Genomic DNA, 22740 nt, shown 5'->3' with positions numbered 1-22740 from the left:
ACAGCTGGAGGGCCGCAGTTTGGACATGCCTGTCCTAGAGTGAAGGCTGGGCCCTCCCAACCCACCTGGTCTGCAACCATTTTACCCTACCCCCTGGATGCTTTTAACTCCCGAGATTCGGTTCACTTGCTTCTCAGCCGACTCAGCAAGTGAATCGGTTCTTTTGAATGAACTGATTCAAATGAACCAATCCATTTAGTAGATTCAAACTTCCCATCACTAACGTATGGTCCGACTCACAGCAAATAGCTCCCAGGAGGCTACGAGTCCCACCCAAAGTTGACTCATATGATGCAGGCCTCACAGGTGCACCAAATGCTGCCTATAGATAAAAAATAAAATAAAAAATTAGGCACATTCTAAATTTTGAGTTTATACACCTCCAGACATACGTATACAAATTACATAATATAACGTGGTCTCAAGATTGCTCCCCCGGTTATAAATTCACAACTGCATATGGGGTTGAGCATTTCCTGCTTTTTGAGACCACGTTATATTATGTAATTTCTAAAAATTCAAAACAGGAGAAAGAAAACAGGACACAAAAATATAAACCTTATTTTTATTAAAAGGCACCAGCACCCATTATATATAAAAACATAAAAGTACAATATTACAAAAAAAAAAAAATCTTAGGATACAAAGTAAATAATGACTTTGTTTTTACAATTGTTGGTACAGACACTTGGTATAGCTTTACATCTATAATATATCATAATATGTACACACTGTTCTTGTCCCAGCTCCAAAAGCATGGCATTAAATAACTGGCATGAAAAAATGTAGCACTTTTCCATTTACATTTTTTTTTTTTTTCGCTAAAAAAGTCAGTAGTTTCCTCTATGAGAAATTCATTTATGATAAATATGGTGTACTAAAATGTAGTTATCCCTCTGCCATAGTAAAAATAATAAAATTAGCTGTAAAAATATAGAATTGTAAACATCTGTACAAAAAGTCTGTGTGCGTCTCACTCTCCCTCCTCTTCTGGCTCGGGACTTCCCTGGAGCACAGAATGAATTTTGTTTTGTAGAAGAGCATTGAGTTTTTTTGTGGTCTTCCTGAGAAAGGCACTGCCGGGGTGGGTATTGTAAACGTGCAAATATAAATCCTCCTGGGAGGGTCCGGTGTAACCGCATTCTTCACACACAAAGAGCTTGTCCCTTCTCTGCTTATACGCATAGCCTTGCTGCACCCCATGGATCTTCTTCAGATGAGATTCCAGTGAGCAGCGCTGGGTAAATGCTTTGTTGCAGATGTCACATTTATATGGCCGGATACCTGTAAATACATATTAATGGTTAATTACATTAATATACTGTCTATATTCTCATGTAGCATGTATGCACATATATATACACACACACATATTGGCTAATAACTGGTTAAACCAGCAAATTAACTGAATGACTTGTCTAACCTGTAATTAGATGACTGATTCACTTTCTGATGTATCAATTATAGGTGTAGTGCTATGTGCGTGATATTCCTGGTCAGGCAATTACTATATTTTTCACTTGATGAGATGCATTTTTCCCCCCCAAAAAGGGGGAAAATGGCAGTGCGTCTTAGGGCTCATACAACGGGTCCGCAATACACGGGCACCGGCCGTGTGCCCCCCGCATCACGGATGCGGAACCCAATCACTTTAATGGATTCACAATCCGTGCAGTGCGGAACGGAAGCACTACGGAGTGCTTCCGTGGTGTTTGTCAGTGCCTCAGCACGGCAATAATATGTTCTATTCTTTTACTGTGCGGACGGATCAGGGACCCATTCAAGTTAAATGGGTCTTGATCCGTCCCGGCCGCCGCACTGATGTTGCCCGTGAATTTGCGGTCCCCAATGCACAGAACGGGCGCACAACAGTCGTGTGCATGAGGCCTTATAAAGAAAATACTAGTAAGCGCTACGTTATGAAAGCGGTCATTAGTATGCAGAAGGCTCAGGAAGTGGCGAGTCTAGAGCTGCTAGCACTGCCTGTACTCACCGCTCAGACCAGGGAGTGGGGAATGCAGGAGAAACCCCTGGATCTGCAGAGTGGCGGAGGAGCAGGAGAGGTACATACATTTATCTCTGATGGGGGTCTAATCTGAGCTATGATGGGTTTTGATCTGAAGTAAACCTAGGTTTATCCGATGTTTCTTATAAAAGCAGAAAATATAGTACTTCCCTTTTGATGTTAATATCAAAAATGCTACGGTTAAAAAAAAAATAATAATAATAATAATAAAGACACACACACACACACACAGAGCATGCTGTAATATGAAAAAAAAAAAAAAGAAAGAAAAACACTGACCCAAAGAAGTAGTTAGAGATGAGCGAATTTCAGGTTAGGAAATTCGTTCACGCTTCGTTTGGTGGTAAAAGCAGAATTGCGTTATGGATTCCGTTACCACGGACCAGAACGCAATTCTATGACTGAATGCCTTTAGAGGTATTCCGTCATAATAGAAGTCTATTGACTGCAAAATGGATCCGTCCCATTTCCGTTATGCAGGAGAGGACTCCCCTGCATAACGGAAATGGGACGGATCCGTTTTGCAGTCAATAGACTTCTATTATGACGGAATACCTCTAAAGGCATTCAGTCATAGAATTGCGTTCTGGTCCGTGGTAACGGAATCCATAATGCAATTCTGTTCATCTCTAGAAGTAGCATTTTTTGGCCTTAAAAAAACTCAAACTTCTTAAAAAAAAATATATATATATAATAATTCATGAACTAATGCATGTGCACCAAGGAATGTGGAGATTATCTATAATCTTTCAATCAGGCAGATTGGTCCATTCCTTGGAAAATGAACAATTTATCACTAGCTGAACGCTAACTGCTTAAATTTGAAGAATTATCCGGAAAAAAAACACATGTACATCCCTAGTGGTTTTAATTCATCATCTGTGTTTTCCGGGTGTTTCCTGGTGGGGATCCGATTCCCGGCACCACTGTTGATCAGCTGTTTGAGGCGGCCGCGGTGCTTAGGCGAGTCCTGTGGCCTCTTCCTAGGCCAGTGATGTCATGTTCACCAGTCACATGCACTGCTGCTGTCCAATGGAGGAAGCCATGGTGCTCACCGGAGTGCCGCAGAAACAGCTGATCGGAGATGGGAGCCGTACCCCCACTAATCACTTACTAATGACCTATCCTGAGGCTAGGTCATCAGTATAAAACAAACCCCCTTTAACCCCCTTGCATACAGGCAGCAGGAGGCCTGAACTCCCATTCCAGCACAGAATAATAAAACTTCACTACACAGGCTATGGTGCGTGCAGCTACTATCAGTGCTGGTAACGTTCAACCAAAACCATACAGATGAATCATACTTTTATCTCCTGGGTGGAGAACGAACTGCGCCTAACAACATAATGACTGAGCTCACACAGGTTTAGTCAAGTGTTTTATATCTAGGATTACGCGATATTATCTGCACATGACATCACCAAGGCCACTTAAGCCTAATTCACACATCCATGGAACACCGTCCGTGAGATACCAGACTGGCATCCTGCTTAGTGCAGGAGCGCATGGCGTCATTGGTTGCTATGACGTCGTGCACTTTGTGCCGCCACCACAGCACAGTAATACACTCTTATAGCTCATACGAGTGTATCACTGTACAGCAGCGGTGGCACGAAGAGCACGGCATCATAGCAACTGACGACGCCATGCGCTAAGCAGGATGCCAGTCTGGTATCTCACGGACCGTGTTCCACGGACGTGTGAATTAGGCTTTACTCCGATGTAGACTTTGGCTATGAGTTGTGCTTCATTATATATTAAAGGGGTTTAACATGTCAGACAATGGGGGCATATCGCTAGGATGTGCCCTCATTGTCTGATAGGTGCGGGTCCCACCTCTGAGACCTGAACCTACAATGAGAACGGAGCGGGGAAATGAACGGAGGGCGCACTGTGCATGCCCAGCCGCCCTCCATTTATTTCTATGGGGCCGCCGAAAATAGCCGAGCGTTATAGAAATGAATGGGAGCAGGGGCTGCGCGTGCACGCCCATTCACTTCTATGGGAGCAGCGCTTGGCGGTGGACAGACCCTGGGAAATCCAGGGTCCTCCAGCCACAGCTCTCTCCGCTCCATTCTCTGTGTAGGTGCGGGTCCCAGACAATGGGGGCTTTAACTCTGTAATAGATATCCATGTTTTTTTGTCTCTGAAAAATTTACTGAAGACTAAAGCAGATTTTCTGCCAGATCGAAAAACAAGCGTTCGTAGTAATTATCTGGCAGCGTAATACTGCTGGCAATCCCCGATTGGACAATCCAAATATTTTGACATCGTTTGCAGGCGGCAGATCGTAGTGTCTAATTACGCTCTGCTGCCGGCAAACAAACAATGATTCAGTATAGGGAAGAGCGATGGTATAACGATCGTTCCTCCCTATACTGTGGAAACTCCTCCGCTAGCAAGTAGGCGATTGCCAGGTAGGAACGCTTCCTATAAAGCAAATACTAGTAAGAGCTACGTTATGGTCAAGCAACAGCCGTGTGCATGAGGCATAAGCAGGTTGTGGATTATGTGATTTTTTTTCAGCATGGATTTCACCCTTTTCAATGGGGCGAGATCTGCGGCAAAACCGCATCAAATCCGAACCCTAAACTCAGTGAATATGTGCATTTTTCTGAGCGATTTCGGTCTGGATTTCATGTGGATTTTCTGTACATAAATCTGCACTGTGTGCAGCAACCTGCCCCTGATGCAGAGTGTGTGTCACGTAGATTCCGGTGCGGAAAAACAGCAGCGTCGTACAGTACCAGCAGAGTCTATGAGATTACACAAATCTCATCTACACTGTGCAGACTGTTTCTGTGCAGAAATTCACCTACAGTTCAGATTTCCAAATCCTCAGTCTGAGGATTGATGGGGGTCCAGGCAGTTGCACTTTTGTTTGCGGACTTTTAAATGTCGAACATTTGACATGCTGCAGATTTTAAAATCTGTACGACAGAGCTATTTCCACACACAAAAAAATATGCAAGGCATACATGACATCTGGCAACTTTCATTTACTTTGCTGGTACGGTATTACAAAACCGCACGTAATCATGGGAGCGGAGTTATTTGCTGAAATTGTGCGGTTAAAAAGCGCAGCTATTTATTGCTTTTTTGTGTGCAATGCAAGTGAACAAAAATATATATTTGTGTTGCATTTCATAATTCCCACAGATTTACAGCTAACTTTTAAAACTGTTTTTTTTGCCTACAAAAATGTAAAAAATAAAAATAAAAATACAAATGCAAAAATTAAACACTGGGGTGGGGGGGGGGGAACAAAAAAAAAAAAACAACCAACATGTTTAAAACCAGCCTAAGGCTACTTTCACACAAGCGTTTTAGTTTTCCGGTATTGAGATCCGTCACAGGGGCTCAATACCGGAAAAAAAACGCTTCAGTTTTGTCCCCATTCATTGTCAATGGGAACAAAACGTAACTGAACAGAACGGAACACTGCAAAATGCATTCCGTTCCATTCTCATGTCCTGGGATGCGGAGCAGGTTTTCTCTGACACAATAGAAAACTGATCCGTCTTGGCTATGTAATGGATGCAGATGGTTGTATCATCAGTAACGGAAGAGTTTCTGAACTCTGCCAGATCCAGTAAAAACGTTGTGTGAAAGTAGCCTTAAGCAACCTGCAGAGGGTAGCAACGACAGCGAGAGTGAGTAAAGTGTGCATACCTGTGTGAGTCCTCACGTGTCTCTTCAGATCAAACGTATCATTGAATCCTTTACCGCAGAAGGTGCAGAGGTGCCTTTTAACCTGGTTATGACACTTGAGGTGACGATTGAGCATGCGCTGCAAGCGGAACCCTTTACCACAGATGTCACAGCTATAAATCTCCTCGCTGAGTGTCCCAGAGGTGACCTAAGAAAATGCACAAGGCATCTCACAGTTAGTACAAACATATCCAAAAAACAAAAACAAAAAAACACACACACACACACACACACACACACACACAACGGGCCCAATATATGTTCCTGCAAAGAAAACACAGAACATGTCCTACTCTTGTAGTTTTTTGCAATCAAGAAAGGCATTGTTACAATAGGTCTGCAAAGAAAAAGCGGATGCAATATGGACGTCATCTATATTTTTGCACACCGCAAAATACATATGGTCATGTGAATGCACCCTTAGAGGTAGTGCACTTGCAGATCTAGCGGTTGGACGACAATGTACACGGGCACCCTTAGGGTACTTTCACACTTGCGGTAGAAGATTCCAGCAGGCAGTTAATTTGTTTTCGGATCCGGCTGACAAATGCATTGAAATACCATCTCTCTGGTATCATCTGAAAAAACGGATCCGGTATTTATTTTCACATTTTGAAAGGTCTGAGCATGCGCAGACCGGGAAACCGGATTCGGTTTTCTGAAACACTTGGTACCGGATCCGGCATTAGTACATTTCGATGGGAATGTGGTCTGGAATTTTGGCAGAGAAAATACTGCAGCATGCTGCAGTATTTTTTCCGGCCAAATACCGTAAGAGTGACTGAACTGAAGACATCCTGATGCATACTGAACGGATTGCTCTCCATTCAGAATGCGGATAAAACCGATTCGTTTTTTTCCGGTATTGAGCCCCTAGGACAGAACTCCATGCCGGAAAACTTTAACGCTAGTGTGAAAAGTACCCTGAGGCCTCTTTCACACGAACAATACGGATGCATTCAGTGAAACTCAAGCAAGTTCAGTCAGTTTTGTCTGCGATTGCGTTCAGTGTTTCAGTTTTTCCGCGTGGGTGCAATCAGTTTTGATGCATTTTTAGCAACCATCAGTGAAAAACGTTTCACTTCTATGGGGCCAGGGCTGCACGAAAACCACAGAATATAGAACATGCTGCAATTCTCACTAAACGCAGAAATGATGTGTGAAAAACACTACCCATGTACATAGACCCATTGAAATGAATGGGCCCGGATGGAGAACTCGCTAGTGTGAAAGGGGCTTTATCCTTTTTTTTTTCCTGCGCAAATCAGTGTGGAAAAATGCCTGCAACCTGCCTCCGACTGCTGATTCTTTTATTTTTTTTCTCTGCACACTGAAAAAAAAGAGACTCCTGCCCTACCCGCCTACAGCTTCAGGACCGCAAACAGTGCTGAGACCGCAAAAGGTTGCCCGCACACTGATCAGGCCGCTGAATGAGGCTAGTCAGCACGAGGATGCGTAGCAGTTAGCTCAGCCTCGGCTTTCTGCAGGTTCCATAGGCCAAACACTCAAATTTTAACTTAAAGTATTTTGCCCATGTGAACAATACCCGGATAGGGGTTGCCATGAAGACATTTTTTCTGCCCTCTGCCCATCACCTGCTATTGCAAAGGAAACCACTTTTGTCCATACTTTGGCATTACATATTTATTACAATAGGGAGAGGGTGGGCTCTATAATGTCCACAATGGACAGGGGTGGTCTTCATAAGGGTATGTTCGCATGGGAAGCTAATGAGGCAGTTGAGAGTCACATTACTACTAGATTACATGAGAAACATATTTACATGAAGATTTGTTCTTGTATGACAATGGTATGGCTCTCTGCCAGTGTAATTACACTATTTAAATATAGCGAACAGGTAGGTTTCATATATTTCATTATAGAACAAAATTAACACAGGGTTTTTTTTATGCTAAAAAAATAAAATAAAAAAGTGCACGAGTGCATTTGAACTATTGGGTAAACGCTGAACTACGAATTTCCTAGTATATTGCGTGGGAACGGTATTTATTGATTTGATCGTCCTTGCACTCCCCACCACCACCACAGTAATGGGTGGTATAAGCAGTGATCCATAGGTTTGTGATCAGAATTTCCATGCTATTCATATACCTATCTTTCTCTTAGGGCTCATGCACACAAACTTTTTTTTTCATTGTCCTTTCCATTTTTTTGTGGCCCGTATATGGAACCATTCACTTCAATGGGTCCGCTAAAAACATTTTTCATATGTTAACATGGCCGTTCTGGCATGTTCTATCTTGTCCGTTTTCAGACAGGGATAGGCATAGTTACAATGAATCCATGAGAAGAAAAAAAAAATAAATAATATATATATATATATATATATATATATATATATATATATATATATATATATATATATATTAATAAATCTCTATCTATCTATATATACACACACACACACACACACACACTATGGATGTCATACGGACGTCATCCATATTTTTTTACAGACCGCAAAATGCATACGGATGACGTCCATACGGGCTCGCGCACACGACAGTGGAAAAAAAAAACAGCCGTTAAAAACTGATAAACTGACCATTTTTAAACAGCCTTTTTTTTCACCGATGCTTTTCTGAGAAACAGACATTAAAACTGACCCATTCAATTTTATGAGGCCATTGGTCAGTGGAAAAAACAGACAAAATAGAACATGTTCTATTTTTTTTAAGTCCGTTTTTCACTGGCCGTCAAAAAAAGCTGCCATGTGAATAACCCCACAGACTGCCATTGGTCTTAAAACAGACGTGTGATGGCCGTTAAAAAATAAATAAAAAAATGCCCATCACACATCCATTTTTCACTCTGGTGTGCATGTAGCCTTTACTCTATTACTAGGATCACATTGCAATCAAATGAATGCACTCTGGTACTAAAGTAGCAGTTGTGAAATTGTCCGATGTTCTGAATTAGACAGTCATATAGAAATATACAAACTATACTAGTAAAAGTAGTAAACCTCCAGGAAAACCAAATAAAGTAATAAATTAAGGCACATTTTATATATTATTTTATATATTATTTTGATAATATCTGATCAAGAAACCAGATTCAGGGACCAGATAAAACAAGTTCCCTAAAACATGCTTGTTCCCTTATTATTTCTACTGTAGTACTGGTTGCTATTGGCGAATCCTCCACCTTGTGCCTATTGTACCTGTGTAAGCCAACAGAAGATGTAACAATTACAGGATATATGGACACATTTAGGGCAGGTTTACTGAAATGCATATATGCATTTCGGATCAGTTTTCTATTGCGTCAGAGAAAAATGATAAGTCCCCGTTGACCTACATTGTTTGTCAGGACGGATCCGTCTTGCTCCGCACCACAACACGGACAGAAAAACACTGCTTGCAGCGTTTTTCTGTCCGCGATGAGGACGCAACCAAATGGAACGGAATGCATTTTGGTGCATTCCGTTTCGTTCAGTTTTGTCCCCATTGACAATGGGGACAAAACTGAACCGTCCTATGACGGATCTCAATAGCGGAATTGAAAACGCTAGTGTGAAAGTAGCCTTAGAAATGTTCAATCTTTGGCTTCTGCAGCTTCTGTGTATCACAGTACACAGTGCATCAGAGAATGCTATGCACAGCGAAATCCCTCAAAGAGCTTGGTTACCCACAACAATCATCTATACTCCGTTATGATCAAAGCAAACTCAGAGGTGTGAATAGCGTATACTGCGCCCCACACCATACTTTACAATGTACTGTGATACGTAGAAGCTGCAGACCACAATCTAACCAGCACTCCGTTTAATTCTAGTATCAGGACATTAGTTTTTAATTTAGGCAAAAGAAAATCCTTCCTAGTATTATGGTATTGATCGTGAACATTGCTGTACATGCATTTTGGCATATCAGTAGCCGATTACCAAATATCACCAAGAAACAAAATCAACCAATTTAATACCATAGAGCAAAGATTACCAATAATCTGTCCGACTCCTATAAGGTCCACTGAAAACCTGATCTCTATAGATCAGACAGGTTAGAATTCAACTTATCTGATCCTTTCCCCTATGATAAGTAATGCCATAAGCTTGCTCCTAGATTTTAAAAATTAGGACAAACAGACGTTTAATTGGTCGGCTGACCTCTCTCTCCCAGCCGCGCCATACACATGCATGCTCAGGTTGGCCTAGTGTACAGCTGTTCGGCATGGCTCATCTGCCTTGGGAGCAAAAGGATCAGGCATGTTGTAGTAATCTGTAGAGTATACAGGCGGCACTTCTGTAGGTGTAGGATTTTATTTGGTGCTGCACTGATCGGATGTGAGTAGTGGTGGTGCTCAGCATAAAAAACAAGTAGTATTTGCAACAAAGGAGAGAAAAGAAAAAAAAGAATACGGCACTCACCAAAAAAATACTCTTTGCAGCTTTATTCACATAAAAAGGTCAGCATCATGCGGGCAAAAACACAGCCAGAAGGCAACAGCTGTTTCGCGCTTGTTGCGCCTTTTCAAGCCAGGATCAGGCATGTTGTAATTCAATAGTCTGATCCTTCTTTCTCCTGACATACTCACTAGATGGTCACCTGGCCCTGCCAAAAATTGATAGGTTGAGATAACAAAAATCTCACGTTTATGGCCAGCTTTAGCAGCCAAAGACACCGAATTGATTATTTTAGCCTGGAGCCTGGGCCAGAAGTGGTCTTCACAGGTGGCAATCTTCATATTGAAAAAGAAAAAAAAAAAAAAAGTACATTCTGCCTGAGCCATGAAGACAAGGCCGATAGTTGATTGTTTGGCCAGCAGCTATCTTGGGCCATTGGCCAGCTTTACATTCCTTCAGTTCAACGATTAACAAAATATTAGTGTTAATATTATTGATCTCTAAGGAAATAGCAAGTGACCGCACACCATATGACGCTTCCTTTTATCTCTTCCCTATTTGTAATTAGAAGGAAACCCTCGCCTGTCACTGATCAAAGGCTCTGGGGCAATGTAAGGTTACAATCAGATGTGCTAGCTGAGATGTGACCAGCAGTGGTACCGTGCAGAAGACCTCATTGTGCTCTCCTGTATATACGTACACATTCATTTATCATTTCCAGTATAAGCTCTAGCCATAATTAGGCTACCCGCAGACATGGGGGGGGGGGGGAAATCACTTTTTTTGCATAGATTTTTTTTGGGCAAAAAAATTACTAAAAATCACAGCGCAATAACAGTACCAACAAAGTGAGTGAGATTAGATTAGCTTTTTTTTTCTTCCGTGCGGAAAATTGATCTGCCATGAGGATTTTAAAGTCTGCAGCCTGTCAATAGTTTGTGCAAGTCCACACCATAGATGTAGTGGTTTCCCCATAGATTTCATAAACGGCACCAAAAAACACATAAAAATGCACACACAAAAAAAAAATATATATATATAATAATAATAATAATAATACAATAAGAAGAGCAGATGTGTGTTTTGGTGTGAATTTTTCTGCATACAAATCCGCATCATTTGCAGTAACCCTAAGGCAGTGATGGTGAACCTTTTTGCAAACCAAAACTCACTTATTTATCGCAAAGTGCCAACACGGCAATTTAACCTGAATACCAATATAGTATATCTTCCATGTACTTTATCATATAGCTATCATATCCTGCCTACATTCAGTGCGCGGCCTGTGCTGTTCATAGTGTGCCCTGCGCTGATGAATGGCAGGAAAAGTCTAAGGTATATTGGTACACCTTATACTTTTTCCAGGGAGCGGGTGCCCATAGAGCCGTGCCATATGTTCACCACCACTGCCCTGAGGGTACCTGTACACTCTGCAAATTTGTATACATAAAATCCGCACCAAAAGGGAGTGGTTTTGGTGCTTTTTTTGTTGCGTATTTATGTGCAGGTTTTTGGTGGGAATTTTCTGCATATAAATCCTCATTGTGTGCCGTTACCCTTAGGGCTCATGCACACAAACGTATGTATTTTGCAGTCCGCAAAAAAAACTGATGACGTCAGTGTGCATTCCGTATTTTGCGGAACGGAAAAGCCGGCCCTTCATAGAACAGTACTATCCTTGTCCGTAATGCGGACAATAATAGGACATGTTCTTTTTTTTTTTGGCGGAACAGAAATATGGACACGTGGAAACGGAATGCACACAGTAACTTCCTTTTTTTTTTTTTTTACAGACCCATTGAAGTGAATGGTTTCACATACATTCTGAAGAAGAAAAAAATAAATAAAAATAGAATAGAAGTTGAATGGGTCTGCATCCATCTGCGGAATCCACACAGATGTTGCCCGTGCATTGGGGACCGTAAATTATGGAATGGCTGAGAAACGGCCGTGTGCATGAGCCCTAAAAAAATAAAGGGGGCTCTGAATCCCCTGTCCCCCTAAAGATGAATTCACACACAGTAGATTTGCTGCAGAAATTTCTGCGATCCTTCCATTAGGCCTAGTTCACAGAACGTATGGCTATTATAGTTTTTTGCGGCCCGTTTTTCACGGATCCGTTGTTCCGTTTTTGAGTTCCGTTGTGTTTCCGTTTTTCCGTATGCCATGTACAGTATACAGTAATTACATAGAAAAAATTGGGCTGGGCATAACATTTTCAATAGATGGTTCAGAAAAAACGGAACGGATACAGAAGACATATGGATGCATTTCCGTATGTGTTCCGTTTTTTTTTGCGGACCCATTGACTTGAATGGAGCCACTGAACATGATTTGCGGGCAATAATAGGACATGGGGTGTAACTAAAGACTGAATTTTGCGTATGTATGTGAAAAAATGTTTTACTGCCTGAATATACGCTTAAAAGGAAATTTTATTTATCATATATTAAAATCGTGGCGAGCTTGCCACATGTAGGATTCGTCAGGCTAAGCCTGGATGAGTGGCCCACTCCACAATTGTATGGGTACAGCCACTCAAAACAGGCTTGTAAGACGTGCAGAGCTGGAATATCAGTATGGTCCGTTCTGGATGCCACTTCTGATGATTCACAGATGCACTCCCATATATTCACTAGTGGTGCTTGGATTCCCAAAGGTGTGTCAAGGGTACCAGCAACAAAATTGGCAGCTTCAATGGTCAGCTGCAACAATGTATCCACGTAGTGAGTATGGGTAGATAGAGGAAAGGATAGGTGAACTGTGGGTGAGAGCCGTTATGTACGAGCTCTACTTACAACCCAGCTGATTTGCATCCCTATTGTCCGATCACTATCTAATAGAGAACCGTCTCTGCAAATATAAGCGTCTGCTCGACGCGTTTCTATGTCACTCTGTGTGTGGTGACATTTCTTCAGGAGCAGAAATAACAGCGGCATAAGTTTAGATTATTATAGTCATGGACAATCCAAACTCTGCACACTGATGGAGAACGCTGCACGCTGCTATTTGCGCGCGTGCAGCTTCAAGAGATACAGCCTCCGGCGATATGTTAGATTTTAATATATGATAAATAAAATTTCCTTTTAAGCGTATATTCAGGCAGTAAAACAATAATAGGACATGTTCTATCTTTCAATGGAACGGAAATACGGAAACGGAATGCATATGGAGTACATTCATTTTTTTGGGCGGAACCATTGAAATAAATGGTTCCGTATACGGAACACAAAAAAACGGCCCGTACACTCGCAAAAAAAAAAAAAAATGGTGTGAACTAGGCCTTACACTGTGGATGCCAAGCCCCTTCAGGGGAACAGTCACACAAATGTCTGCAACAAAAATAAATTATACCCTAAGGGCCGCTTCACACGAGCGGATGCCGTGCGTGGCATCCGCTCCGTGAAAGAGTGCCAAGACCCGCTGCAGACTGCAGAGGCACGGAGCGGTAACATGACTGTTAATGCTCCGTGCCTCTCTGTGATCTCTTTACTACGAAATCACAGTGACAACTGTGATTTCGTAGTAAAGAGATCACAGAGAGGCACGGAGCATTAACAGTCATGTTACCGCTCCGTGCCTCTGCAGTCTGCAGCGGGTCTTGGCACTCTTTCACGGAGCGGATGCCACGCACGGCATCCGCTCGTGTGAAGCGGCCCTTAGTGTATCGGCATACGGCTGTATTTCTGCATGAAATACTGCATGTGCTACTTGCAGTTTTTGGTTGCTTTCAAAAGGGTGAAATCCGCACACAAAAAACACAAACATAATTGACATGCTGCAGATTTCTAAATCTTCTAGATCTGCACACCATGTCAATTAACACCTCCACGAGAGCGGGTGATCGCACATAAGATCTGCATGAATTCCAGCACACACCAAAAACCGCATTTGTGACTTGTGGTTTTTGGTACAGATTTGATGTGGATTTTCCGCAGATCTCATACTTTCACGGAAAAGGATAAATTACACACTAAGAGAAAAGAAAAACTAACAAAACAAAAAACACACTAATTATATTGACACGCTGCAGATTTGAAAGTCCGCATGGCAGGTCAATTTCTGCACAGAAGAAAAAAAAAAAAAAAAAAGCAAAGTATGGCCTCTTGCACACGACCGTACGGCCTTTTTAGTAATTTGCAGTCCACAAATAATGGATCCGCAAAAAAAAATACAGATGATGTCCGTGTGCATTCCGTTTTTTTGCAGAACAGAACAGCTGACCCCTAATAGAACAGTCTTATCCTTGTCCGTTATGCGGAGAATAATAGGACATGTTCTATTTTTGAATGGAATGGAAATACGGAAATGGAAGGCATACGGAGTACCAGTTTTTTTGCGGATCCAATGAAATGAATGGTTCCGTATACGGAACGTAAAAACTGAACTTAAATGTGTGCAAGAGGCCTATACACGAGATTTGTCTAACCTCATACACTTTGCTGGTAATGTATTACGCTGTGGTTTTTCTGCAAAAGTACCTGCATATGGTCTGCAGAAAGTCCACATGAAATCTGCACAAAAACCACATAACAAAAAGGCATTTGTAATATTTCCATCCAGGTATGCAAAAATAAAAATAGTGTGCACACAACAAGTTCGACCCCATAGGCTGCTGCCACACTGGCTTTTTTTTAAGCCACAAAACATTTGCATTTTTAAAGAATTTTCTTTTTCTTAGGCCCCATGCACACGGCCGTGTTTCATAGCCGTGTGCGGGCCGTGGAACCGCGGCCTGGATCCCTCCTGAGAGCAGGAGTGCACGGCGTCACTGGTTGCTATGACGCCGTGCGCTCCCTGCTGCCGCCGCAATACGGTAGTACACTGGTATGATCTATACCAGTGTATTACTGTACTGTGCCGGCAGCAGGGAGCGCACGGCGTCATAGCAACCAGTGACGCCGTGCGCTCCTGCTCTCAGGAGGGATCCAGGCTGCGGTTCCACGGCCCGCACACGGCCGTGAAACACGGCCGTGTGCATGGGGCCTTATAGAGGAGTCCATCAGAAAAGGCTGAAAAAACACCACACCCACAGTATGCTGGAATTAAAGGCAAAAAAGTACGGTAACTGTCTCAAAACTCCACTACAAAAAAACAAACAAAAAAAAACAGCGGGCCAGATTTACTAATGTCAGCGCTCCTAGACACTCATCTGTGCCACATTTTTTACAAACTGGTGCATCCAGTTCTTCAGAAATCTTCTGCACCCTGCTCAACAAGGGGTTGTGGCTTCACCGGTGAAAGGTGTGCCCTAATACAGGACATTCAGTGCCAAAACTGCACCACAATCTGGAATAAGATTATTATATTAAACCAAGTCGGTGTAGAGTCAGCGAAAAACCGCAGCTCCGTCCAGTACCAGCAAAGTGTATGAGATTAGACAAATCTGGAGTACACTTTGCTTCTTTCTTCCATGCCGAAACTGACCTGATGTGTGGCTTCATTCACATCACCGTTCAGCAGCAGGAGAACGGAAAGGACGGATTCGCACATAACTGAGCTGAACGGAGCCTAAGGACCCCATAGACTACAATGGGGTCCGTTATGTTTCCGCTTAGAAGATGTGCATGCAGGACTTTTGTCTCCGCTCCAAAATCATCTTCTGAGCGGACACATAACGTACCCCATTATAGTATATGGGGTCCTAAGGGCTCCGTTTGGCTTAGTTACGTGCGAATCCGTCCTTTCCGTTCTCCTGCTCCTCGTAGGAAAGGCAGAATGCTGATGTGAACAAAGCCTTAGATATCCGCAGCATGTCAACTGGTTGTGCGATTTCTGGTGCAAATTACACACTTTTCAATGAAAGGACGCAATCTGTGGCAAAACTGCGACAAATCCGCAAGTAAACCACAAATTTGGTGCGGAAATGCATAGAAATCCACGGGTTTTCTGTTTTGAAATCGGGACTCGTATGCAGGTACCCTAAAGCTAACGTCGCACTAGCAGCAAGCAGAGTGTAGCCCGTCACTGTTCTTCAGATCCAGCGCAGCCAGACAGTACCGCTTACCCCCCAGACTCCGCTGACTGTAAGGGGATCTATCTGCTCCTCAGCATAAATGCCGGGATTCAGCCATTGCACACAACGTTCGGATCCGGAGAACACCTGCTGGATAGCTTTACCACAAGTGTGAAGTTAGCCGAAATGTACACCACCTATAGGATAAGTAACTGACCTAGTGTTTAAACTTTATAGGGTTGTTTTCTCTTTTACTTAAAGGACCTAAATAGGTTTTCTAAGTTCTCTTTGCTTAGGCCTCTTTCACACTTGCGTTGTCCGGATCCGGCGTGTACTCCACTTGCCGGAATTACACGCCGGATCCGGAAAAACGCAAGTGTACTGAAAGCATTTCAAGACGGATCCGTCTTCAAAATGCTTTCAGTGTTACTATGGCACCCAGGACGCTATTAAAGTCCTGGTTGCCATAGTAGTAGCGGGGAGCGGGGGAGCAGCATACTTACCATCCGTGCGGCTCCCGGGGCGCTCCAGAATGACGTCAGAGCACCCCATGCGCATGGATGACGTGTCCATGCGATCACGTGATCCATGCGCTTGGGGCGCCCTGACGTCACTCTGGAGCGCCCCGGGAGCCGCACGGATGGTAAGTATGCCGCTCCCCGCTACACTTTACCATGGCTGCCAGGACTTTAGCGTCCCGGCAGCCATGGTAACCATTGAGAAAAAGCTAAACGTCGCATCCGGCAATGCGCCGAAACGACGTTTAGCTTAAGGCCGGATCCGGATCAATGCCTTTCAATGGGCATTCATTCCGGATCCGGCCTTGCGGCAAGTGTTCCGGATTTTTGGCCGGAGCAAAAAGCGCAGCATGCTGCGCTATTTGCTGCGGCCGAAAAACGTTCCGTTCCGGAACGGAAGACATCCTGAAGGACGGACTGTCCATTCAGAATGCATTAGGAAAATCCTGATCAGTATTCTTCCGGCATAGAGCCCCGACGACGGAACTCTATGCCGGAAGACTATAACGCAGGTGTGAAAGAGCCCTTAGGCTACTTGCACACTCGCGGACGGATCCGTTCAGATGATACAACAGTCTGCATCCGTTCTGAACAGATCCGTTTGTATTATCTTTAAATGGAGTCTGTCAGCAGATTTACCCCTTTTTAACAGTTGCCATACCGCTGTAGCCGCAAAACAGATGATTAACACAGTACCTTTATATGCTTTGGTGGACTTTTAAATATGCCAAAAACGAACTTTGATGAGGGCTCGCAAGTGCCCAGGGCGGAGTCCACCGGGTTGGAGCCCAGGCAGCTCTGCCTCTTCGGCTCTTATCCCCGCCCAGCCTCTTCCTCTGCCCGCCTATCTGTTGTCTCTCCCCCTCAGCGAGATCCCGCGCCGATGCGATAACTTCCTTGGCCGGGGCATGCGCACTGCCATGCCCATTGCTGACACGGCATCGCAGTAGCTTATGCGCATGCCCCGACCAAAGAAGTCATCGCGTCGGCGCGGATCTCGCTGAGGGGGAGAGACAACAGATAGGTGGGCAGAGGAGGAGGCTGGGCGGGGATAAGAGCCAAAGAGGCAGATCTGCCTGGGCTCCAACCCGGTGGACTCCGCCCTGGGCACTTGCGAGCCCTCAAAGTTCGTTTTTGGAATATTTAAAAGTCCACCAAAGCATATAAAAGGTACTGTGTTAATCATCTGTTTTGCGACTACAGCGGTATGGCAACTGTTAAAAAGGGGTAAATCTGCTGACAGACTCCCTTTAACATAGCCAAGACAGATCCGTCTTGAACACCATTGAAAGTCAATGGAGGACGGATCCGTTTGCTATTGTGCCAGATTGTGTCCGTGAAAACGGATCATTTGGCTCAGTTTCATCAAACGGACACCAAAACGCTGCAAGCAGCATTTTGGTGTCCGCCTCCAAAGCGGAATGGAGACTGAACTGATGTAAACTGATCCGTTTTGGACTGCTTATGAGAGCCCTGAACGGATCTCCCGACCCAAACGGAAACCAAAACGTCCGTGTGAAAGCAGCCTTATCTAGCTTTTTGTTAATTTCCTCTCCATCTTCATCTGTCAGTCATACAGTACACAAAACATGCAATGCAACAGCTACATGCAAACCAAATAAAGTACAAAAACGCATAATAATTACATATGAGCCCATCTGCCACACGTCAGGGCGATCTCTGTAAGACGTGTTCCTAACACTAAATTCTACCTGTTATGTGCCATGATGGCTACCATACAACTCAGGGAGTGTAGGTTCCACATGCATGCTGGGCCTGCTTTAATTTCTGTCATCTTTGGTGCCAAAATGGCCTCCATTATATCCAAGGAATGCAGGTACCAACATGTATGCCTGGGCTCACTCCACACCACTCCTGGTGCCAAATGGCCACCAAAGACTGCATCGAGAGTCCACAACTATACCTCTCCTGGTGCACAATACTGTTTCGGTCATGTAAAGCGGGCTCCAAGCCCCAACTAGAAGGTCACTACACCAAAGCCCAAGATGATATCATACAGAAGTCTGAGATCATCATCTCAATAGTTGTCTTCTAATGAAATGTATGTTCTCCTTTGGCTGCCTGACTAGAATGGTATTCTGCAATCAAACTGTAATGTAGTATTGTTAATGGTTTGAAATGAGAAATTCAATAAAAACTATTGAAACAGAACAATTTTATAATTTCCTATTGGTCAGTATAAAACATCTGGCCACAGCATCGCTTGCCCTAGTGAAACCAGCCTAAGGCTACTTTCACACTGGCGTTTCTGGGTCCGTTTGTGAGATCCGTTTCAGGGCTCTCACAAGCGGCCCCAAACAAATCAGCTCAGCCCCAACGCATTCTGAATGGATAAGGATCGGCTCAGAATGCATCCATTTGGCTCAGTTTGGTCTCTGTTGCATTTTTTTTAGACGGTCACTAAAACGCAGCTTGCAGAGTTTTGGTGTCCGTCTGACGATGCAGAGCCAAACGGATCCGTCTAGACTTACAATGTAAGTCAATAGGGACGGATCCATTTTGCACTGACACAATATGGTGCAATTGAAAACGGATCCGTCCCCCATTGACTTTCAATGTAAGTCAAGACAGATCCGTTTTTACTTAGACTTTTTTTTTTATGAATAAAGCAAACGGATCCGTTATGAACGGATCTAAGCGTTTGCATTATCGGTGCGGATCCGTCTGTGCAGATACAAGACGGATCCGCACAAAACGCGAGTGTCGAAGTAGCCTTATACAAGCGAACTTTCCGTTCCCAGTTTGAAAAATATGTGCTTCTGATGCATTACCTCCCGCCCCACCCCCACATATTGTTTGCAAACTTGTTTCATACTACAGGTTTCCCATCAACATAAGTTATTTGGATTCTGAATCGGACATTGACAATCTATATTTCCACAGCTGAAATTGGAGGCCGACGCGCTCGAGCGTGCAGCAGATTCACACAAGTATTAGCCCCGTTACCCTGCAAGGGGGCTGATCCTCATCAGTTCCATGTGAAATGCCACTTATGTCCGAAACACCCCATTTATATGCTGGGGGTGCAGCTTCTCATCAGATTTTGGTGTCAGAGTCCTCTCCTGCATAACGGAAACAGGACGGATCCGTTGTGCAGCCCATAGACTTCTATTATGACATTCCGTCATGGAAATGCGTTATGGTCCGTGAACAGAGAACGAATTTCAAAAATATGAAATTCGCTCATCCCTAATAATACTATAATAAATCTGTCACTCATGCTGTGCAGCGGACTACAAGCTACTGCTGCGGTGATACCAACTGTAGTGTTTTCCAATGGGATTCAACAATCCAGCAATCCCTGCCCTCCATGACTACTACTTTGTGTCACATATATCCAATTCTGTAAAAAAAAGAAAAACTCCAGAAATATTTACTTTAAATCTAATAATTCTCAAACATTTCAAAATGTCTTGCTCCTGTCTACAGAGGAGAATGCTGGCACTTTGCCCTTAAAAATACCTTAATCTTGGATCTGACGGATGATTTCTTAAGATTCAGGGCTTGTTCCTCTGCATTCTCTTCGCCGCTTCCTTTTGCTTCAGGGGACAACTCCTCTTCACACTGGTCGGCAGGGTTGGGGGTGGTCAGGCTGGAGTCACTGCTGCCCCTCTCAGGACTGTCCCCTACAGGGTCTCCATTGCTGCTGCTGTTACTCAGGCTGTCTTCAGTCACATACTTTAAGATGCAGTCAATACTGTCTGAAGGCAAATCACAAGGGCGGAGGTGAGCAGATAAGTTGCATAAAAGGAGAGCATCACCTGCAGGGTACGGTGAGGCTAAGGGTGGCTTTTTTCTAAAGTGAAATGAAAGGCAAATATGTAAAGCTGATCCCTTTTCCCCAGAGCAACAATCATTAGAGGAGGAGGAGGAGGAGGGGGCGGCAGGTGAGGGCCGCACTGTTTGAACTGAGGGTGTAGTCACAATGCAAGTCTCTCATTAACAAGTCAATGGCTTAAAGCAAACATATAGGAGCTGCAGTGATGGCGTGGACTTTCCGTTAGATTGTGAGCAAAGAAAGACAAACATAGAGCAGATAAGAGCCAGGCTCAGGCTGGGAGCCCCCCAATCTGAACTCGGACCCCCCTCGCCCACAGACAAGTCATTCCTTGAAGCCCCGGCCTAAATTGTTCCTATTGTTCCAAAGACAAACACAAGATCACCCAGCATGGCACCTGCGCCACTTGTGCAAACAGCACAGGTCCTGGAAACTTCACAATGGCCTCCACGGTCCCACGTACAAGAGGACGGTATACAGAGGCTAGCTGTAAAGATTACAGAGGTAGTAATGGGAGACTGTATACAAAGGTAGTAATGGGAGACTGTATACAGAGGTAGTAATGGGAGACTGTATACAGAGGTAGTAATGGGAGACTGTATACAGAGGTAGTAATGGGAGACTGTATACAGAGGTAGTAATGGGAGACTGTATACAGAGGTAGTAATGGGAGACTGTATACCGAGGCTAGCTGTAAAGATTACAGAGGTAGTAATGGGAGAATGTATACAGAGGTAGTAATGGGAGACTGTATACAGAGGTAGTAATGGGAGACTGTATACCGAGGCTAGCTGTAAAGATTACAGAGGTAGTAATGGGAGACTGTATACAGAGGTAGTAATGGGAGACTGTATACCGAGGCTAGCTGTAAAGATTACAGAGGTAGTAATGGGAGACTGTATACAGAGGCTAGCTGTAAAGATTACAGAGGTAGTAATGGGAGACTGTATACAGAGGCTAGCTGTAAAGATTAGAGGTGTATATATATATATATATATATATATATATTAGCATATGTACGAGTGTTGTACATATATATGTATATACTGTATGGATTAAAAAGTATATATATTTTTTATTTTTTTCAATATGAGAAGTGTATGTGTGTATATTATGTTGTATGTAGGGAGGCAGTATGTCTGCACATTATACAGCAGTGTGTGTATATATAGTGTGCCTATAGGTCTGGAGGTTATACAGCAGTGTGTATATTACTGTATAGGGACGTTATACAGCAGTGTATATATAATGTATATAGGGAGTGTGCCTATAGGTCTGGAGGTTATACAGCAGTGTATATATATATCCCCTCACCTGGGATGTAGGTGTCCGCTCTCTCCTCGTCGGGCAGCTCGTCCCAGCTGCGGACCACAGGTGGCGGGGTCCTCCTCTTCACCAGGAAAGCTCTGGGCATGGCGCTCCGATGGCTTCCAGAGATCGCACCTGCACCTGGAAGGTCCCGCCAGAAGTTTGCAGCAGCAGAAAGGGTCCGTCCCGCGTGCGCGGCGGAGGCGTCCGGGATATAACAGACCTCAGGTGTCCTCCGCTACCTGTATCCGCTCTCCAAAAACTTCCGAGAATAGGAGCGCTAGAGAACCGCACCAGGAACTGCGGCAGTGCGCATGCGTGCTGCAAATATAACGGTGTCAACAAGCTCCTTACCTGTCCGACCGGTTGGAGCAGCTCAGCCCCGGCCCTTCCTCATGGAGCGGCTGCTGAGTGTCTGCACAGGAATGTAACAAAGCCCGGCAGAGCCATTCATTGCTGCAGCCCACCCTGCAGATGGGGTTACCTGCTGGGGAACAGCAGGTGAAGGTGGGCACTGCCCCTGATAACACAGTCCATTCAGGGCGGTTGGAGTCTGGGTCCATTACGTTAGGTTTGCGTTTCATTGCTTTTGACATTGACCAAAACCGACGTGTCCTCTGAGGATTTTTTATCACTTTTAGGCTGGTGGTTGAGAAGGTCCCTCCTTCACACGGCCGTATGTCTTTTTCAGTGTTTTGTGGGCCATTTTTCCCAGATCGTTTTTCCGGGGGGGTTTTCAGTAGTGTTTCCGGTTCCGTTACGATTTTCCGTTGCATTTTTCCGTATGGCATATACAGAAATTACACAAAAAAAAATTGGGCTGGGCATAACATTTTCAATAGATGGTTCCGCAAAAACAGAACGGATACAGAAGACATACTGAGTACATTCCGTATGTATTGCGTTTTTTTTTTTTTTTTTGCGGACCCATTGACTTGAGTGGAGCCACGGAACATGATTTGCAGGCAATATTAGGACATGTTCTCTCTTTCAACGGAACGGAAATACGGAAACGGAATGCATACGGAGTACATTCCATTTTTTTTTTCTGAACCA

The 22740-nt window shown here is 43.9% G+C and overlaps 1 protein-coding gene across 1 annotated transcript; it reads right to left on the bottom strand.

Annotated features, from left to right (window-relative positions):
• Positions 1 to 775: 775 nt before the first annotated feature.
• OVOL2 (ovo like zinc finger 2) lies at positions 776 to 21975 on the bottom strand. Its single transcript, XM_044291578.1, has 4 exons — positions 21691 to 21975; positions 20061 to 20299; positions 5699 to 5885; positions 776 to 1284 (listed from the first exon to the last, which is right to left on the bottom strand). The coding sequence occupies exons 1-4, from the start codon at positions 21788 to 21790 to the stop codon at positions 974 to 976; spliced, it is 837 nt and encodes a 278-aa protein (XP_044147513.1). The 5' UTR covers positions 21791 to 21975; the 3' UTR covers positions 776 to 973.
• Positions 21976 to 22740: the final 765 nt, after the last annotated feature.

The sequence above is a fragment of the Bufo gargarizans genome, chromosome 4 (genome assembly GCF_014858855.1).
Source record: "Bufo gargarizans isolate SCDJY-AF-19 chromosome 4, ASM1485885v1, whole genome shotgun sequence".
Classification (NCBI taxonomy): Eukaryota; Metazoa; Chordata; class Amphibia; order Anura; family Bufonidae; genus Bufo; species Bufo gargarizans.
This window is presented reverse-complemented; position numbering and strand designations above follow the sequence as displayed.